Source organism: Thamnophis elegans, chromosome 7 (genome assembly GCF_009769535.1).
Source record: "Thamnophis elegans isolate rThaEle1 chromosome 7, rThaEle1.pri, whole genome shotgun sequence".
NCBI lineage: Eukaryota > Metazoa > Chordata > Lepidosauria > Squamata > Colubridae > Thamnophis > Thamnophis elegans.
Window position 1 is genome coordinate 35323608 of NC_045547.1, and position 21568 is coordinate 35345175.

At 36.9% G+C, this 21568-nt stretch overlaps 1 protein-coding gene across 1 annotated transcript; it reads left to right on the plus strand.

Moving 5' to 3' along the window:
• The first annotated feature begins 9 nt into the window (after positions 1-9).
• Positions 10-21451, plus strand: STRA8 (stimulated by retinoic acid 8). The gene is given in 10 exon segments (XM_032221161.1): positions 10-58; positions 61-145; positions 181-235; positions 4518-4593; positions 6399-6483; positions 6866-7018; positions 12479-12767; positions 14306-14382; positions 16208-16319; positions 21380-21451. Coding segments are annotated over 10 exon segments (1053 nt in total).
• Positions 21452-21568: the final 117 nt, after the last annotated feature.

Here is a 21568-nt window from a genome sequence, read left to right on the forward strand (position 1 = left end):
CAGCTTTTGATGGAGATATCTGGAGACTTCAGCAGCTCATATGCCAGAGTGACTCCTAATACCATACTCGTCTGCAATGTATAGAGCCACAAGTGGGCAAAAGACGCTTATCTCAGGCACGTCATAGAGCTACTTTGACAGCCTTGGGGGAGGGGGGGGGGGGGGGAGGGGGGGGGGGGGGTTCAACAACTTACGAGAAACTGTATTTTCACAGCAAGAAAATTCTGTCTCAAAGGTACAGAAATAAGTATGTGAGTTTCTAAAAGTGGAAAAAAAATAAAAGTAATAATACTTAGCAATAAATAGTAATAAATATTATTCTTGCTGTATTCACATGTTGTTACAATTGCTATTTTAAATTTTATTTCTGAAATTAAAGCTGTCATGGAAGTTTGATTTAGTGCTTGTTCCAATTTTGTCTGTAAATGTAGGGATTTGTCCTCTGGGTGCTAGAATTTTTTTCTGAATGAGAGAGCAGCTTTTTAAATAAATAAGTCAATACCATGGGAGAGTGCCAACTCACAAAAATCCTGCCATGACAGACATAGCAATCCATTTATTTTTAAATTATTTTTTATTAATTACATTTATTTGCCACCCATCTCGTTTCAAAACAGCTCTGGGCTTTACCACCACTAACATCCATTTATCTAAAGGAATCCCACAATTTTTCTTTTCAGTGTCAACTGTTCCTCAAATAAATAATATTACAAATAACTGCTTTGCTTTACTTTGCAACATGTCAGCTTCTTATTTTACTTAGTAAAATAATCTTTCTTTAAGTCAGATGTAAGGGAAGTTGGCGGACACCAAGAGTCTGTCTTTTGGCTTAGAACCAGCAAGCTGTGTGTAGAATGTGATATGGAAATAAGAATGTGATATGGAAATAAGGTTATAAATTGGTTTCTTTCTGGTGGATAACATTTTGGTATTATCTTAATTTATAAGCCTGTTACATACTGTTTCATGTATTATTTTTTTAAATGACCGAAAGACTGATTTATCCAGTGCACTTAACGCAATAAAAAATGTTAGGGAAAACAAATATATACCCAGGCACAAATATACTTTTATTCTATTGCTGAGATTATTGAGGTACGTGCAAAGTCAAAGCAAAAACTTCAGCCTTTGAAAAATAGCTACTTCAGAGAACTCACCTCTCTACTGAAAGAATAATTAAGGTTTAATGAAGAGACTATTTTTTTCTGATAAAAGTACCTTCCCATAGAATGAGGTTTCCTAGAAAAATTAAATACATATTAAAGCAGCTCAGGCTTTTTTTACAGGTATGCTATAATACAGGAAGTTCTTGACTTATAACAGTTCTATTAGTAACTGTTTGAAATTACAGCGGCACAGAAAAAAGTGACTTGAGCATTTTTCGTACTTTTGACCTTTGTAGCATCCCCATAGTCACATGATCAAAATTCAGATGCTTGGCAACCAGTTCAGACTTATGACCGTTGTTGTGTCCCAAGGTCATTAGATCTTCTTTTGCCACCTTCTGAAAAGTAAAATCAATGGGGAAGCCAAATTCACTTAACAACCATGTTACTAACGTATCAAGTGCAGGGATGGTGGGATACAACCGGTACGCCTTGGCTCGGGTGTACCAGTGCCTGCTGGGAGCACCAGGTACCATTCTGGTACAGTGCTCGGAGGCCCTGCCCCCCACCCGCTCTCCTTACCTCTATTTGAGCCAACTGGGGCATTTGCACACACATGGGGCGTACGGCGCTGCACGACTTCTCCGACAGCTGGAGCATCGCAGGCAGTGGGTTCGCATGCGCACGCTGCGCACATTCACGTGGTGGATGCCTGGCCCCATTGCAGCATACCGGTTGCAACGGGAGCCGGAACCCACCACTGGCAGGGATTCACAGGGACACTTAATAACAGTGTCAAGAAAGGTCATAAAATGGGGCAAAACTCACTTAACAAATGTCTCACTTAACAACAGAAATTTTGGGCTCAATTGTGGTCATAAGTTGAGGACTACCTGCGGTCTGTCCTCTCAAGCTTTTTTCAAGCCTCTTGCTTCTCGAGTAGTAATCGCCTTCCTGATTGATTATGTATTATACTTAGTGTAGGTAGATTAGAATACAGGTAATTCTTAACCTGCAACCATTTTTGAATGTTCTAAACTACAATGGCATTGAAAAAAGTGAATTATGGCCATTTTTTCAACTTACAGCCATTGTACCATTCCATGATCAGAATGTCAAAATTTGACAACTGGCATGTATTTATGACGGTTGCATGTAATCACCTTCACAAACTTTATGACAAGCAAAGTCAATAGGAAGCCATATTACTTAACAACTGTCACTAACTTAACAGCTGCAGTGATTCACTTAACTGTGGCAAGAAAGTCCATAAAATGAGGCAAACCTCACTTAGCACAACAGAAATTTTGGACTCAATTGTGTCGTAATTTGAGGACTACCTGCACATTAATTGCCATAAGAAATGTTACTTTTTCCCCACATGGATTTGATTGCATGTTTCATGATTTTCACATGGGAGATGCTTTAATGCCTTGATATTATCACGTTATTTGATATTATATGGAAAATATGAATCCAGGCCTCAACAATCAGTCAATATAATATGTAAACCTGTATAGCAGCACTGGTTTTCCTCTTTTAACTTTTGTTTCTTTCTCCTCATAACTTGATATATTAAATTCTTTCAGAGTAGTCCTCCAGATCGGTTCCACCACAAAAGCGCGTAGGAGAAAATCGCGCTCGACAAAAGCGCTCTGTGACGTCATCACAGCGCGACGAAAAAGTTCGAAAAATGTAAAAATAAAGCGAAAACCTTACCCTAAGCCCCCCAAACCTAACCCTAAACCTAACCCTAAGCCTAACCCTTAACCTAACCCTAAACCTAACCGTTAAAGTAACGAAAAACCTAACGCTAACCCTTACCTAACGCTAACGCTAACGCTCTAAAGCTAACCCTAACCCTTAACCTAACCCTAACCCTAAACCTAACCCTTACCTTTATGTGAATCGGCTTGTTTTAATTTAATTTTTATTAATTTTATTTGAATTTTCGATCTTTTTCGTCGCACTGTGATGACGTCAAAGGCGCGATTTTGTCGATCGGGCTTTTGTCGTCCACGCTTTTGACGGGTCACGCTCCAGATCTTGCTAAAGTACAGTCCCCAAGTGGACTGTAGCCAATGTGAAGGGCTATTGGGAGCTATATTTTAGCAGTTTCCATAGGCCAGTGATGGCGAACCTATGACACGCGTGGTCAGTGTTGACACGCGTAGCCATTTGGGGTGACACGCACAGGATTTCATGCGATTCATCCTCGGCTCCTGCACGGCCGCCGAGGATGAAGAATCTGTGCTGGAGGAACCGGGGGGGGGCGGGACGTGTGATCTCCCCCGCCCACACTCACTTACTGTATCGCCGCCGCCCCTTTCTGAGCGCAGGGGCTGCTGGTAAGGCGTGCGTGCCGTGAGCACACACGTCATCAGCGCGGCGAGGGAGGACCCGCAGGAGAGGAGCATGGGAACAGTGCGCGCCTCTCTCCAGTCAGGCCGGCACAGAGAGTCTACTCCTGCTTCCAGCTCCACGTCCTCATCAACATGCCGCTCCGGCCCGCCCCCGCTATGAATATTCATATTCTTCGCCTCGCGTCACTAGGAATATTCATAGCAGGGGCGGGCTGGAGCGGCATGTTGATGAGGACGTGGAGCTGGAAGCAGCCGACTCCACAGCCCTGGTTCACGGCACCCCAAACAAGTTCAATAATATCAAGGGCAACATACGAAATCGACTGATGAACAAGAAGTTACTAAGCAGGTATGTTAAATAATTTGTTTTTGGTTTATTAAATACAATTATATATTGCAATTATACATTTTTGTAGTTTAAACTAGAAATTGCGCAAAATTATGTTTTTGTCGAAGTGACACACACGCGAGTTATGCTCGATTTTTTGCCGATTTTTGACACACCACGCCAAAAGGTTGCCCATCACTGCCATAGGCCAGGGTTCCCCATCAGACAGGAGCAAAGGCTGACTAGGAAAGCAAGGACATATATGTGCCTGGGTGTTATTTAAGGTGATGTTTATCACCTATAAATCCCTTCATGGTATAGGTCCTGGTTATTTGAGACACTAAAAAAAGCTACAGAAAACGATCTCTCTCTGATAGCTATTTGCATGCCCAGTAGGATTTGGTAGAGTGGACATGCTCCAAGTTCTTTAAATTAAGTGTTGTCGCCTGTTGGTGCTTAGGAAGCACACCTTCTCTGACATGATGCCTGTCCACTGGGACACCTTGCTCCCAGACATCTGTACAGTTATTCTACAATTCTTTCAAAAATCTGGCATTAATTTTGTTGTTTCATACCTTTAGGATGGAAACCATTCAGAACTATTTGAAAGTTGGCCTCAAAATCCAGTTAATTAATTAGCTAACCAATTAAATGAACACATGAATATTAGCCTATTCTGAATGCATACAAGTGGCTCTTTTTTTTTTGTTTGTTGTTTAGTCTCAGGTCCGATGCCAAGCTAAGAATTATATCCAGGAATTGGAGAAAACTTTGGAAAATCTGTTGAAGATGAAAGGTACTATATGAAAGTTCTCACTAAATCTTTTTCCTCTGCTGTGTCCTTGTTTCTTCTTTTAAAAAAATAGATTAGTGGCAAAGTTAGGCTGGAACATCAGTATAAGGCTGGAACATAAGAAGATGAATCTTTTCCATCTCATATTTACTAGCACAAGAGATCCTTATGAAGGAAATCCCAACAACAGAATTACCAAAGGTGGGGAGGGTGTGCTTAATCTCTAAAAGTTTTCACATAAATTTCCTTCTATGTTTGATATTCAGTGAGCATTCATAAGATAAGTCTTTGACTTGATCTCACTGGGGGGAATTTTACAGACATACCTACTGAGTTTTTCTTGGCAGCAATATGAAAGCACTGCTTTCTTCCAGAAATACTTTGAATTCCTGATCTAATTCCCTCAAGTCCTGGCTTTGTTATCAGGCTTGGAGGTCTCAGACAGATAGGGTCTTGAGACTGCTCCATTGCTGATTGAATCTCATGGTGTGCTATATGACTGACATACTTTTTATACTTTTTTCTGCATGGCCAGAGCTCTTTCTTCTGACAGGGCCATATAAAATAAATAAATTAATCTATGACTTTGAGATTTTTTTGGGGTGGTCTCCTACCCAAAAACTAATCTGAAGAATCCTGTTTAGGTCCTTTTTGGATCAACTTAAAATTAAATAGGTGCTGAACTTAATAAAATGTATAGTTATCCAAGCCAAAAAAAGGAAGCATCAAAAATATCTGTTCAGAGGAATGGACAATTCTGAAAGGCATGTCATTCATTCATTCACTCAATCAACGCCTCTGAGCAGCTTACAATTAAAAATATTTTACAATTAAAATACTAAAAACATTTTAAAACTGTATCCTATATTTGTTATCTTTAGCTGTTATCCTATATTTGTTAAAATGTTCCCCATTGTTTAGATCAGACCCATGTTTCTGTTCTTTATATGATTCAAATCCAGACAATATTATAAGGGTGGCAAAATTTCTCTTTGGCACTGTGCTTACCAAGAAAGGAATGATGATATAAAAGTTGATGTATAGATTAAGTCCAATTTTGCTGCTCTGTTTTAAGTCTTACATTTTTCTGTGCATTTTGTTGTTTGTTGTGTTTATAATGGTGTATATATATATTCCTAGTTCTGGGCTGAAATAAAGTATCTGTTTCTCCCATTGTCAAATAGGTTTTATTAAATGTATTGTTATATTTAGATCAAAGAGAACTCTATTCACTTCCTTTTTTCATTATGACATTCAATTCATTGCTCATGTCATCATTTTCCAGCCTAATTTTTCCAGTTCTCCAAGGTGCTATTTATGAATGATTTGTTTATCTATTCAAACATCACACACTAGTGATTGGCTTTTGCATCATCTATTACCAGGTGGTGTTAGCTGAAAATATAAGGAACTGAAACTTCTTCAGAGAACATTTGTGCTTCATCAATGAGCTATAGCCCCTTCCAAAAATAGACCTAGGTGAACTATCATTATCAATAGAACTTTCTCTCTCGTTGCTTATATAATGTTTATTGCCATTATATTATCTGTTTTCATTTTGTTATATCGGTTGAAATTATAAGTTTGGATTATTTTATTGACAGATACTTCAGGTATTGTCTATTGTTTGGGCAGCAACACTATATTAATAATACTAGTAGTGATAACAGTACAAATAACCAATAATAAAGAGAATACCTCTCTTTTTTAAAAACATTTTCCTACAATACTTTTTTCAAATGCATTTGATTATATTCAAATTTCAAAATATGCCTATTAGTAACAGATGTTCTTTCTGTTGCCAACAGAAGTTTTAAATCTGGAAGACGGCAATCCATCCAGTTTGGACGATGTAAAGGAGGAATACGTCAAGATGTATTTCAACAATCATAGGTTACAAAATTTAAACTTTCTGAAAGCACCCCTTTTAAATATCTCAAATAAGCCTGTGGGCTTCAGAAAATGATTACATTCCTATCCTATGAAATTTGCATGGACTTGCAGTCTTTACTGGGTTGCAGAAACAACAAGAAGGAAAATTAGTGTGAAATAGAGATTTTGAAAGTGGGATTTTTAACACTATGAATTTCAATCCCACCTTTTATGCTTGTTTCACTTTATTCTCTTTGTTTATATTGCTTCTCCATGAGGCTTCTGTAGCCTAGTGTATTTCTAGAAGAATAATTAACGGCAAACAAAATTTGTTGACTTCTCAATTCATGTTCCTGACAAAAAAAAAAATATGGATGTAGGTAATCCTCCATTTATTTTCTAGCATCATACATTCTTCAGATGTTTTGAGTCCAAATGGCACCACAGTCTGGTACGTGATCCAAGAACATGAGAAACCAATTGTAGAAGAAGATGTAAATCAAAGGCTAACACAGTCTTCCACTACCTCGTCTCCTGATCTCATGGAGTTTGAACGGTACATGAAGAAATATGATATTTCTCCTTTTGAACTGATTCAACAAATAAAGTTATATAGGGTTATATTGCTTGAGTTAGTATGCATCTGAATGAATGAGGACATTTGATAGTTTTTAGTACCTGCAAGATAGAGGAAAGTAAGTGGGTGTTATATTTCACATCACAGCCTTATATTTTGTTTCTTGTGTAGCAGGGAAAGAGTGCACCGACAGCACAATTGCATCTATCAGTGCAGTATAGTATATTTTGTCTGTAGCTATAGTATAGCTTAGTGAAAAGGTTCATTTGTGTCACATTATTCATAATCATAGTCACAAAGTTGCTTTATTTATATATATATATAGTTTTAATTCAGAATAAAAACAAACAAGAACCAATATTGAAGGGAAAAAGAAAAAAATGAGGGAAGAAAAAAGCAGAAATAAAGGTGCAGAAATGAAAGAAAAGAAAGATGTAACAATAACTCCAAATAAGCTGGAAAAAGTGCTTATTGATACAAATGCAAGTCACTACTTAACCTGACCTAATTCTGAAAAATACATGTTCTGTTTCTGCCTCTTCTTAAATGTGCCTATCACGTAGTATGACCCTGTGGACATGGCATATATGATGTACAGCAAGCTACTTTTTACTGAGAAGAAGTAGGGGCAACATTGTAGAATAACTGTGGAATATGACCAGCAGGTGGTGCAAACATATTTCAGTTACACAACTTGAGGCATTTCTTCATTAACCTACTGGTATCTATTTTTCAGAGACAACAAAAATCAGATACAACGGTTTGTTTTTTAATACATGACCTATAAAATTATTTTGTGATTTCTTGTCTCATTCCTTCCCTCTTACAGTGATACTTTCAAAGCAATTCTGATCACTTGTTTTATAATCAAATTGTTCATATTCTTCAAGATTTACTGTGAATTTGCTTGTATTTAATTTCTAATTCCCAGTCTCCTAATTAATGTAAGAAATTAATTCCTGTTCTTTTAGGTTATACTTAATCAAATAAACCCAATGCCATCCAAAATCATAATTAGTTTAATAATATAACAGATAGCAAAGTAAGAATCATGACAAAACGTTCATATAGAAGGAATTCCTTCCTCATTTGATAAAGTCCATTAACTCAAGGATCTGTCTTCAATTTGCAGATGATTTTTGTAAAAGACATCTATCTGCTATCCTAAAAAAAAAAAAAAAAGAAATAAGACCAAACAGTCTTGATGTTGGTCATCCTTTTCTTTTTCCTTTCCATTTATTCTTCAAGTGAGAAACTCTGGATTTGTTTGTACTATGATGCATTATTTGTTTTCCCAGCTACCCATAGTATTATTGAGTTTTCTCCAATATAAAAAGCACCAATACTTTTTTATTCTGTGTCAGTACAAATTTGGCATCTATAGAGTATCACAAAAAAACCTATTGTCATTACAATTCTAATCTTATAGGTCACAGTAAATGTAGATATTGGGGAAGAAGGAGATGGTTATCAGGCCTCTGAATATCTTTCAGATTTTCATTGTCAGGTGCCACCTAATATATTTGTAGTTGTTTGACTGTTGGCAGTCAATCCCAAAAAACAGAAGCATTCCACCACTTCAACTTTATTGTCAGTTCTAATGTTGGTAGCTGTGCCTGTTGTCATTAGCTTAGTCATTTTTTTGTATTTAATCTTAGTCTATTATCTTTTGCTTTGTGGCTGACTAAGTGAGAGTTTCAAGGTTACCTCCAGTGCCGGGAGGCTGTCTGTGTTTGGATGGGGAAGAACCATCTCCAAGTCAGCTCTACAAAGGCTGAATGTGGCTTGAGGGGGAGGGTGTCTTTGAGCAGTCCAGATCTTGAATATTCTATCTGTGACCTGGCTGGATTAGATGTAATTGTATGTGACAGGCAGGGAAAAGAGATGCCTCCTAGGGAACACTCAGACACGAGAGTAAAAACCCCTTAGTAAATTAGAGAAAGAAACAAGAAGGACCCACCCTAAGTAATCAGGCTGCAAAAAGATGGTGGGAGAGTTGTATTTTTAGATATGCAAGATTCTGTTAGTGTAGCCTTACAATAAAGTAGAATTAGTTGAGGGGGATGTGTTTCTTGTCTGGTTTCCTGAGAGAACTGACAATGGTAAGCAATTTGGGGATATTCCTTAACTCACAGCTCCTGTTAGCCTTTTCCTACATCAGGGCCTCTTCATTCAATCATCCAATCTCACAATTTAACCCCAATATATCCTATGTAGGGATGCCCTTAAAGACCACCCAAAAGTTTCAGTTGGTCCAGAATGCAGTGGTGCAGGCAGTGATAGTCATACCTTGTTATCCCATGCAACACTTAAGCTTTGGGTGCTGCATTGCTTGTCAGTTTACTTCTGGCTGTGATTCTTTGTGCTGATCACTATTTATAAAACCCTGCCTAGCATAAGGTCTGATAACTTGAGGGAGTGCCTGCTACCCATAGTATCTGGCCAGTTGATTTGATCTGGCTTGGTTGGCTTTCTCTGTTAGCGTGCTTGATTAAACAAGAGCATCTGTTGGGATCCAGAAGCATGGCTCCTCCATAGCACTGCCCACCTTCTGGGATACAATTCCTCTCAAGATCCAAACAGACCACACCTTGATGTTGTTTCAAAGGGCCTTGAAGGCCCAGCTCTTCATCTAGGCCTTTAGCAAGGATGAATTAAGCTCCGTTGCATTATGTGGGTTTGTTTCCTTTCTGTTCCTGTCTGGTTCTTGTCACATTTACCATTTTACTGTTCATGTGTGTCTCTTATCTTTCTCTTGTTTTTAATGTTTTATTTGAATACCCCCTCCAAAGCTGCTGGGAGTCTCTTGGCATATAAATGTAATAAATTATTATTATCCCCATTGTTGTACTGTGCTCTTTTATCATCATTACTAAATGTTGCAGATCATTTACATTTTCAGCTGTCAGTTTGAAATACTTTAGAATTTTATGAAAAATAATGCTGGCAATTCTGGATTTTACTTTGGATATATTCATTTTGTGAAATTTCATCATAATTACATTATATCTGTATAAATCATGGTTGTAAGGTATGTATGTTTAGCATTTGAGTTTGATTTTATGTGGCAAGCTGGTTGTTTCCATGAATAGCAAATATAAGAAATGGCAGCTCAAACTTTGTGTTTAAAACAGGAACTCAATTTACAGCACAAGTTATCTTTTCCTCTTCCATGAAATGTTTTAGAAAGCAACCTCTTGAATGTCGATTATGATAAAAGCAGACACTACCATTTTCTTCTCCTTTTATTCCTTTGCTGTGGAACATTAGCAACAGATAATGTTAACATAGAATATTAAGTGGTTTAATTAAGGATGTGATTATTGGGTAACAATTTTCTGCAGATATTGCCTTGTCAGGCATTCCAAATAGAAAATAAATTTTCCAAATTTTTGATCATTCTCATCAGTTTTGTTCTCTCACACTTTATTTTCTGTAGTTAAGCTATTAAGCTCTGTGCCCTTGCAATTATTTTAGAAATGCAGTTGAAGTAGCAATCTACCTCGTCCAGACCTCTAGTATTTGTGACCTCTAATATTTGGGTTGAGACATGGAAGATAATTATTATTACTCAACATGTAGACATATTCATTTTGTATTATCTTTTTACCATTATGGAAGCTGTCCAGAGTCGCTGTGATAATGAAATAGGCAGAATATAAATTTAATAAATATCAGATTAGTCTCTTCAATAATAGTGCAGGTTATTTCTTCAATTTTAAAACTGCGCACATCTTCTAATGCCGCTTCTCTCATTATATTTTCAGATAACAAGATAATATATAGCCTTATCTATTATTTTGCCAACTAGAGCCGGTCTGTTTCATCATATTCTGTGGCATCCTGATCTGTGCATAAATTTTGCATGAGAATAGTGAAATGTTCTGTTAATCCCATTTTTCTAAAGACAATAAACAAGATGATATGGTTGACACAATCAAAGTCTTCTATAGTCAAGGTACATTGACATTTTGGGGGTGTTCCTTTATTGTTCTTATTCTTAAAATACATCTGCAATAATATCTTCCTCTAATCAATTTGAACAACTGAATATAAGACTCTAATTGTATTGGATGATCCTAAGCATTATTTTGCTAGCATGTCAAATTATGGTTACTTATTGTGTGGCAGTTGTACAATCTCTGAAGGATCTTTTCTTTGGTACTAATATGTAGCCTGACATCTTCCTACCAGTTGGCCATTGTGTTCTCCGCATGTTTAGCATAGTTCAATTAGAACCTTTACTGATTCTTCTTCATTGTTTACCATGTTATTCCATCAATTCTTATAACTTTCAAATTTAGTAACAAGAGTATTGATTTAACTTGGTATTCTAGTGTTAGAAGATTATGTAAGCAGGGAATATCTTCTAAGATGTCTTGGATGTTGACATCTGTATTGTACATAATTTCAACATACTCCTTCCTTATATGTTTAATTTCTTTGAATCTGTTTGTTGACATCTTTATTAAATCAATTAGACATTAGACCCTCTTTCTAGTTTAATAAATCTTTTGGAAGACTTTCTTTGGTTTTCCATGTCTTTTTCCATCTTTGATGTCTTTATAGATATTATAATACTATTTCTTCTCTAGGCCATGGCAATATTTGATTAGAGCCTTCCAGAAAGTTTTGTCTTTCTTGGTTTTTGCCTTCTCTTTTCAAAAATTTCTACTGTCTGTTTCAAACATCCAGTTCGGTTTCTTCTTGATAATAGACAGTGTGTTTTCACACTTTTTATTAACAACTTATTTGATTTCATTCCACAGTTCCTCTGGCTCCCATCAGTAAGGACTTCAAAGTTCTCCTTGAAAATGGTGGGTATACAGTATTCCATATTGTATTGTGGAAACTGGTTGGTTTTCTTCTGTTTTAGCCCTGTCTTGGAACCTGCACACGAGCAAAAAGGCCCTCACCACACCTTTGCTTTTGTAACTGAACTTTTCCATCTACTTATCCCAATAATGTAGCAAATATTTGATTTAGTGATGTTCGCTAGGCCATATAGTCCAACTAAATGTCCTCCTTACTTTTTCCAGCTTTAGAATTCCACTTTTCAATCATAAGCTGCATATCATGTATGCATGTTCTGTCAGTTTCTGATAAATGTGATCATAACGTTTGTCAACTTCTTCTGCCTCAGTGATTGGGCCAAAAATAGAATAACCCTCATATCAAAGAGTTGTTCATGAAATCTATTTAACTGCATTGTACCAAAGTACTGTCTTTGTACACTCTTCATGACACTAAAAACAATGGCATCCCTTCATCATTTTTCATGTTCTGAGCAGCAAACAGTATGATCTTCTGACAATGTGCCCAATTCCCATCCATTTCAATTCAGTGATGCCCAAAGTGTAGTCAGTTTATTACTCTCTGCCTGTTAGATACCATCCAGAAGATATTGTGAGAGATGTCTCTTTTCCTGTTTCATTCCAGATACTTGTATTTTTACAAGCAGACTGTAGACTTGCTGGTTGATAATGCAGTGGTAAGCCCAGAAGAAGTTATGCTCCCTGTGGTCTCCACAGCTGTTTCCCATCTGTGGCAGGGACTCCCAGAAGACAGGAAGGACAGTGTTTTGCAGTACTGTAGTCAAAGACAGAATTTCATCTCTGAGTTCAAGACAGCTTCTCAAGAACCTGCCTGTACTGACGAGAGCAGTGTGAGGGACAGTGGAACCAATAGTCAGGAAGCCAGCGGTTCAGTAGCATCCACACCAGAGGAGGTGAGAATTGGTGTCTTCTACAGTTATAGTTGAATAGTTAAGTGTATAGTTCTAACATTTAGAATTGCTGAGAGCAATATAATCATTTCTAAAAACACCAGGAAATATTATGGTTAAATTAGCAATAAGTATAGATCTTGACAATAATGTTCAGAAATTGTTCAAAAATAGCTCCAATTTTTTTTAAAAAAAAGGATTTCTCTAGAGTAAATAAAATTGTAACCAAAATAACCTATATAATATAATAATCTTAATTACAGCACAATCACATTTGGTATTTTCAGAATGTAAGCTCATGCTATGTCATTGCTTTATTCAGCAGTTGACTCATATTGGTGATAACTAAAACATGTTAGGTACCAGATGAGATATGTGATTGGTAGATTAGGTGGAAAAACTACAAAGCCTCATTTATCAACTAGTATTTATGTGGGTTACTCCACTAAATCCATGGTAGATAATTGGCATTGGGGAAGGATATGATTGTTTTTTAATTAAATAGGTTCCAGAGAAACTAATTCCTGTCCTAATGTCTTATGGCTAAGATGTTTTGACAGTGCTTTTTTTTGTTACACTAGCAAAGCAGCATTTGTGGGGTGTCACTGTAAATAGCAGTTTCAGAAAAAGAACAACATCTAGTAAGGAGGCTGAGAGTAATTTACAGTATTTTTTGGAGTATAAGACGGGCCTTTTTCCCCCCCAAAAGAGGATGAAAATCTGGGTGCATCTTATACACTTAATACAACATTTTGGCCTCCTGAAACCCCACCCCCTTCACAAAAATGAATGTGCAGAGGGTTTCGGAGGTCTGCAAAATGCTCCTGGAGGCTGGGTTGGGCAAAAACGAGCAAAACCTGGGTAATTTTTTGCTCATTTTTGCCACCCACCCCCAGGAGCACTCTACAAGCCTCCTAAAGGCTATGCATGCCTTTTTTTTTCTTTTTTTTTTTTTTTCAAAAAATGGGCCTGTTTTCGTGGAAAAAAACAGACCATTTCTTGCTCGTTTTGGAGGGACAGCCCCTAGGAGCACTTTGCAGGCCTCTCAAACTCTGCATGCCCCATTTTTCACAAAAAATGAGGTGTGCAGAGGGTTTGGGAGCTCTGCAGAGTGCAAAAACTTTTTTTTTAATTTCCCTCTTCAAAATCTTGGTGCGTCTTATACTCTGAAAATATGGTAGTTATTCCCTTACACTGTTAGATTCTTCTTGAGCAATCTTAATTAGAACCAAGCTCAGTGAGAACATAAATAGAGATTAATAAAGTATACTCCTTAATAATTAGAAATTATCCTAAACTATAAACCATAAAAATAAATGTTCTTGGGCAAAAGTTATTAACTGTTTTTTAAACTTGAGTGCTAAAAAATTAGTGCATAACAATTATGCATACCAACCAGTTTCATCTTAGAATAACTAAGTGCCACACTTCTTACTTAATTAGGAATCACTAGAATAAATGCTAGTCAATAGCAGGAAATTAAAAAGTGATTTCTTGTATGATGCTTTTGGATATAATGTCCAGAATGCTTTCTATTTTAGATTCTCTTTGAAGATGCTTTTGATGTGGCCACTAGTTTCCTTGATAGAAATGAAACACAAGAAATATCCAGTCAAAGGTAACGGTTTTATCTAGATAAATTGCTATGTTGCTATATAAGGCAGACTAGAAGAGAAAGAACACTTAACATCTTCTGGAACATTAATAATTAGTGCCTAAAGCATTTGCCTGTTTACTTATCAGCTTGAAATTCAAGCACTGTCTAATCAAATGACCATAAGTGAGAGAATGGTACATAATCTAGGTGAGGTGTTTTAATAGGACAGGGATAATGTGAAAGTTATAAATTTATAGAACCCATTTGGAAGTAATTAGTGTGACTGAAGACTAAAAAACGGGGTCCGTCTTTTTCAAAATACTATAAGTGTTTACTGACTTTCTCTTAAATGTCATTGTTGAGGTGAAGGAATAGATGTTTCTTGTGAGACTATAACTAACAGATTGCCCATGACTGTCAGGACTACTACTGTACGTTTGGTATGTAAAGGTTCAGTGTTATAGACCGATACTAGCCATCCAAGTTGAGGATCTTGCAGTGTATATGAGGGGCTCTGATTTGGGGAATATTGCATTACTGGGATAGAGATGACAGGGAGAACTACAGTGGGAAAAGATGCACTAAAGCAGGGGTGTCAAACTCCTGGCCCACGGGCTAGATGCATCATACACTAGCCACGCCCACATGCCACTTTAGTGAAGGGGGAAGGTCGCAATATGTCACCTGACGCCACCGTAACAACGTGGGTTTGACACCCCTGCACTAAAGGGAAGAAGGAGATTTGGAATCACTAACTAAATCAGAATAATTATTTGCCCGTATCTCTCTGGGCTATTCATCGCCTTGGTCAACTTCAGGTCATACCTGCATAATCTCCTGACCCTACTACAAGCACTTCCTGCTCCCAGTCTACAAGTTCTTCTACCTTTGCCTGTATATCAAGGCAGCCTATAGCTGGGGTAGCTGAAAGAGGTTTTCTGGTGTCCTATTCTAGAAGTTATGCTGTGTGTAATATTCTGCCTCAAGACTCCACATGCAGACAACATATGGCACATGAATGCTCATGGGGAAGGCAGTCTAAAATTACATGTTCCAGCTGGTTCCACAAGTTTTCCTTGGTGGTGCTGTGGTTAGAATGCGGTATTGCAGGGAGAGTCTGCCCACTGCCAGGGGTTCAATCCTGACTAGCTTAAGGTTGACTCAACCTTCCATCTTTTTGAGGTCAGTAAAATGAGGACCCGGAATGTAGGGGGAAATATGTTGACTCTGTAAACTGCTTAGAGAGGGCTGTAAAGCACTGTGAAGTGGTGTATAAGTCTAAGTGCTATTGCTAGTGGTATTGCTATTTCCTGTTGGACCATACCCTCTCTGCCCCTCAGTCCTTTTTTTGCTGTGAAGGTAATTAATCTTCCAGCTCTAGCAACCATTTTTATTTCCTTTAATGGACTAATTGCTTGACTAGTTGCCGACATCCCCCAAAGGTGTTGGAGTGTCAGAGGTTGATAAGCTGATCACATACAGAGGTTACACATTTGATTATCCTTATGAAGAGAGATACACACAAAAAAAACCCTACATGTTGATTGTGGCTTTGTCTGCCATCAGTTGTGAACTCTGGGGTGGCAGACTGAGGGGGCAGTGATGCAGACCTGCTCAGGTGGCACCACAAGGAACTCTTTGGGAGCAGCCCAATTTCAGGAGTCACAGTTTTTCCATTAGTTCTGGCACTGCAATGAAAGCAAAGCTAGATAATTGTGTGAATTTCCTTTCAGCCAAACCTGTAATCATACAGGCCTTTCTTTATACACATTTTCTTAAAGTAAAGGCTTGCTTTCTCTTCCACACAATTGATAGGGAACCTCAGTATAGATTATTTTGTTTGCAGCTCAGCATTCACAGTCTGTGCTTCAGATAGTCAAGAGGATAACCATCGTCTCTACTTGCAGATCATCAGCTTCTTGAAAAACCTGTTTTTTGCTAGCACACAACCGTCACAGGTAGGATTTTGCAATGTGCTTGAAACTAGCTTTGTTAGTACCATTTCTTATGTTGTGGAAGAAGCACAAGCTCTGTCACAAAGACATTGAAGCAGTTGGGAAAAGTTGAAAGTGACTAATGCACAGTGATGATAAATCACTTTAAATCTACTTTCAGAGTTCCATAATTATGTTATTTCTCAGCTACTCATGTGGTAACAATTTTCAACTGAAACTGCCCTAGGTTAGGATTAGGTTTGGTAATTACATGTATATGGCTATGCAGTTTTCTTGGCAATAGTAATGACATGATTTACTGTCACTTTGTGGGATTCACCCCACCCCACCACACTTTAGCCTACAACCTTGAAATCTCCTGGTGATCTCTCACCCAAGTACTAATCACTATCAAACCTGCTTATCTTCCAAACCTAAAAAACAGCCAAGTTCTGCCACCATCTATGGCAACATTTATTTTTTCTCTGTCATTCCTTGAGTTGTAAATGGAGACCTTTCTTAAATCTCTGGAGAACTGTAGCATAATTAAACTGAGCATTTTGAGAGGAAATGGGGTTGCCTAATGCTTTGTAAGTAGCATAAAAAGTTGAAATTTGCTTGTAGTTGTTGAAGATCTTGTCACATATGTATTTCATTGATAAAATACTCAGTCCCTGGATCTTTTAAGGCATGGCTGTCAAACTCCCAGCCCGCAGGCCGGATGCGTCATGCACTGGCCACGCCCACATCCAGTTTAGCAAAGGGGGAGAAAGTTGTGATACGTCACATGACGACGTGAGTTTGACACCCTTGCACTAAAGGGAAGAAGGCATGATGCTGCTGTGACCACGTGAGTTTGATAGCCCTGTTTTAAGGCACACTCTTCATGAGAAAAACCACAAAAAATGAAGGAAAGCAAAATTGTGTAAATGAAAGTATTTAGTAAGGGGAAAAAGTAGAAGTACATTGGTGTGGTTTACAGCAATTGGCACCTGATGCCTAAATATGTGGTCATTTGATTAGGTCTTATGGGCCTCTGACACACCTGGGACTCCTAAGATGACATTATTTAATGAAGGGATCCTGTATATGTGCATTTTATTCAAGTATGTGGAATGGATAGATATTTTGGGGAACGGGCATCCCACAAATTACACAATCCTATGTCCTAAAAAGGCTTCATATGTGATAATCAGGCACTCTGAACTGCAATCAAAAACTTACTGGAAACCACACAGCTGGTAAGGCAGAAATATCACATGGCCACAGTGCATTTGTATCTTACCCATGGCATTGCATTCTGGATCATTTATGACTGCTGGGTGGTCTTCAAAGGCAGCTTCACATAGAGCAGTAATGAGTAATTATTAGCAATAAATAGTGAGTATTATTATAGTATTATATTATTAGCAATAAATAGAGGGTCTTATTTATAGAAACCAAATAGTACAGCAATATTATTTCATTTCTTGTCTTTTTTACCTAAAAAATTAATCAGTGCTATTTCTAAGCAAGTGAATTTAGTCCAAATATGTTTTCTCAGTAGTAACTCTGAGCTTCATATCCAATAAGTGTGTTTAATATTGCCAGACTCTTACATATTTTAAATACCATTTTGTTCATTAATAATCTGCTGAAGCATTTTTATTTTGCGCATCTAAAAGCTAGTTAACCAGGACCAACACCTGCTTTCTCTCTTTTAAATATAATTTATTATCATATTCAAATACATTGCTTTTCATCTGGCTGTATCTGATTGCTATCAGATGCTACCTAATTTCTACTCAAAAGAATTATGTAGGTCGATTTCAAAACAGGATGGATCACAAAATGACCACCTATTTAGATCTGTTTGATGAAGTACTGTTTTGATAGTAGATATTTTGCTAGTGCCCTCTAGTTTCAGGATCAAGCATTTCCCCTTAATGAGGTGGAAGAAAAATAACACAATAAAGGGATGGCCTTCACACTTCTAGATTTTTTACAACTTTTCTAGATTCTTGATGCAAAACATTTGATAGACATTTTGTTAATGTTGAATCAAGGAATCTAAACAGCTCATATCACTGGCATACTGTCTGTAAGACAATTCTTATGTTTCACAGATTTGAAACATATTGGGTAAATATAACAGTTAATCTTATTATTTTATTATTTCTTACAATCTGGAACGTTCAGAAAATGATTTAAAGCATAATTTTTGGATATTGAAAAAAGGTAACTGTCATGAAAAGTCGCAGATTTATAAAATCAGAAATGGCATGCAAATTAAAGCAGGTATGTTAACCTTCAAAGTGAAATTGACCTAGCTTTTCATTTTTAAAAAATATAAATTTCTTTATCCTACATACTAATGTGCAATTAGTATTAAGTATAGATAATGATTTTCATGAAGGCGGGTGGTAGTATTTGTTAAGCATGTATTTTAGAAGCCAGTTGGAGCCCCTGGTTTTGTACAAACACAACTAACTGGAGCAGGGAGAGAAAATCCATTCATAAATATGTTGGAAATTAATACGTTCATTAAGTCTATCAGCTTATACTGAACATGGAACATAAAGGTAGATCTTCTCCAGGATAATATGTCCCTAGACTGGTCCTTTACACCATCTCTTCTCTACGAAATTAATGTAGAAAGTTTGAAAAAAGAGAGAAATTGAACAAGATTTGTGTATGTGTTGGATTGAATTTATGAACTTCCAAAACTATTGGCTAATAGGTACTAGATTGAATGGATATTTAGGGCACTTCCACATCATTGCTTATTTTATGTTAAGCTGGGTTTGACTTTGGCTTGACTGTTCTCACAATATTGTTTGAGGAAATTGATATGCTTGTTGTCCGTGTTTCTTTTAATCTCTGGGAGACTACAAATTTGTGGTTATCTGTTTTATTAGTGGGGAAAGGTGCCTTACTCAGCCATGGATTCAAGGCAAGACAGCCATTAATCTTCTTTGTATCATCCCAAAGTTCTACATCTTATTCCCAGACCTTTTCCCTAGCTGTATATTCTGCTTAGAACATATCTCTTCCTTGTTCCAATTAAAGTTGTAGAAACATGCAACCATTCTCATAACTATTGGGCAAAGTGACTGGTTTCAAATTTGCCAACAGGCTGTTTCTTTCCAAACACTTTCCCGATATGGAATTCATAGGAGTTTTTAAATAGCAGCAAGTTAGCTGGAAAGATGCTACAGGAGGATTTTAGTGCATTTCTGTGTTTATTCTTCACCATCAACTTTCTCTCTGCCTAGCTACCCATCACAATAATCTCTCTAATTTAGTCTGCCAAACTACCAAGTACTGAAAAATGATGGGATGGGCAGTGGGCACTAACAATTTATTTAATTTCCTTTTGTGTGTAGCAAGGGTGGGGGAATTTGTATTGCTCCATGACTAATAGAAATGTTCTTTAAAGTCTCTTTTTGTTAGATGTAGGGTAAGCAATAATCAGCTTGTGGGATTCTCTTTGTGTTCTCAGTTTTCCAAGGCTGAAAGATTTGAAGTTACTTGTTTCAAATGGATTTATAAGGAATGACAATTTGGGTGTTGTGGAAACACTCATACTGTAAGCCTCCAAATTAAAATAATGCCCACAATGGTTTAAGTTTAATAAATGATGGATATCAATATAATTTTATGTAATTTGCTTGTAAAAGAATGTGAAACTATGTTGAGCAATTTTATTATGGCGGCGTCCCACAAACTGATATATCCTGATATGCTGGCATTGCAACTCCTCAATTTCCAGTTAGTTTCTAGAGAATAACATCTGCATTATGGAAAAACAATTTAAAATCCTTCCAAATCCTAGTATGGAAACATGAATTTAAAGAGGAGAAAAATAGCACCCGTGGAAGTGGAATTGCTTAGGAGAATGACTTAAAAAATCAACGAATAAATCCCCAATGCAGGGAACTCCAGCAGTGACCTCCAGGGGCTTCCCATTCTAATGCTTACTATCTCTATCCTAGTACAGCTTATGTATAGGTTGCTATACAATCTAGGTAATGAACCTTAACCAAAATTAATCACCTACAAGTTTTTCTTGATATCAATGAAATGTAGATGTTTCTGTTGTTTAAAAAGTATATTGAATCAAAATCAATTCAGTAGTTTGATTGAGAGGAGCTAATATATCGTACTTTATTTTACACACATCATTTGCAACTTACCCTATCTTACTCTTCATCTGTTCCTTCTGAATTTGACATGTTGTGGTGATAAACTAAGCTTGATGGATCGCAATAAATGGGTGTTTATCTATATGTTTCATCATAAATCCCACAAACTCAGTAAGCACGTGTGATTATATTAATCAGCCTTTAGTATCTTTTCTACATTATTTTTAAATATTTTTAGAATGTTAATGTATGAATTTCCCATTAACTCATTCTAGAAATGAGTTCTAGAAATCTGAACACTGCACTTAGCAAAACAAAAACAGAAATTACATCAGATACAAAGAGACATATTTAAAAGAAAACGTCTAAGAGAATCAGTTCTCTGTAAGTTTGACTGTGTTTGTGTATTTGCTTTTCACTGCAAATCAAAACTTCTGCCATAGGGAGAAATTGGTTTTTCAAACTGAACAAAAAGCTTGTCTATTTAGTAACGTTCTTCCTTTAATTTCCACCTTTTTAAAAAATGCACTTTAGGATTAGAGCCACTCTCTAATGGGAGGTACAGAGTTAATGTGGGATTTTGTGTTTCAAAATAGTATTTGAATAACTTTTTTTTCACATTATTGTGGGGTTTTTTTCTACATCTTGATTTAAATTCGGTAGACTTGACTTGCTATATTTTTGAGCTATGAGATAGCCAGCCCTCCTGGTAAGGAAACCAGCTGAAGGGACAGCATTCACATCCATAAATCAGCAGACTCTGATTAGCATCTGTCACAAAGTCATGCTGCATTTATGTAAAAACACAAGTAAGCTCAGTATATCGAGAATCTGGCTACCAAAAAATTGTTCTGTAGGTCATTTAAACTTCATATGGGATGTTTATTCATTAACTCCCAAAAATAGTCTGGCTCCTAATAGAACTTTAATTATTCTTCTCCCCACCTTTATTTTTGGCAGGAAGAAATTCTTCAGTTAGACTACGAGACTGTGATGTTGCGATGCACGGAGACATTTGATGATGATGTATAACTGAACATGTGAAGTGCAGAAATATAGCTGCTGTTTAACATTTTCCCACTTTCCTTAAAAAGGGGGAAAGAAGCATTACCACAGGAGACGTTATTACAATTTCTCATCATACATCAT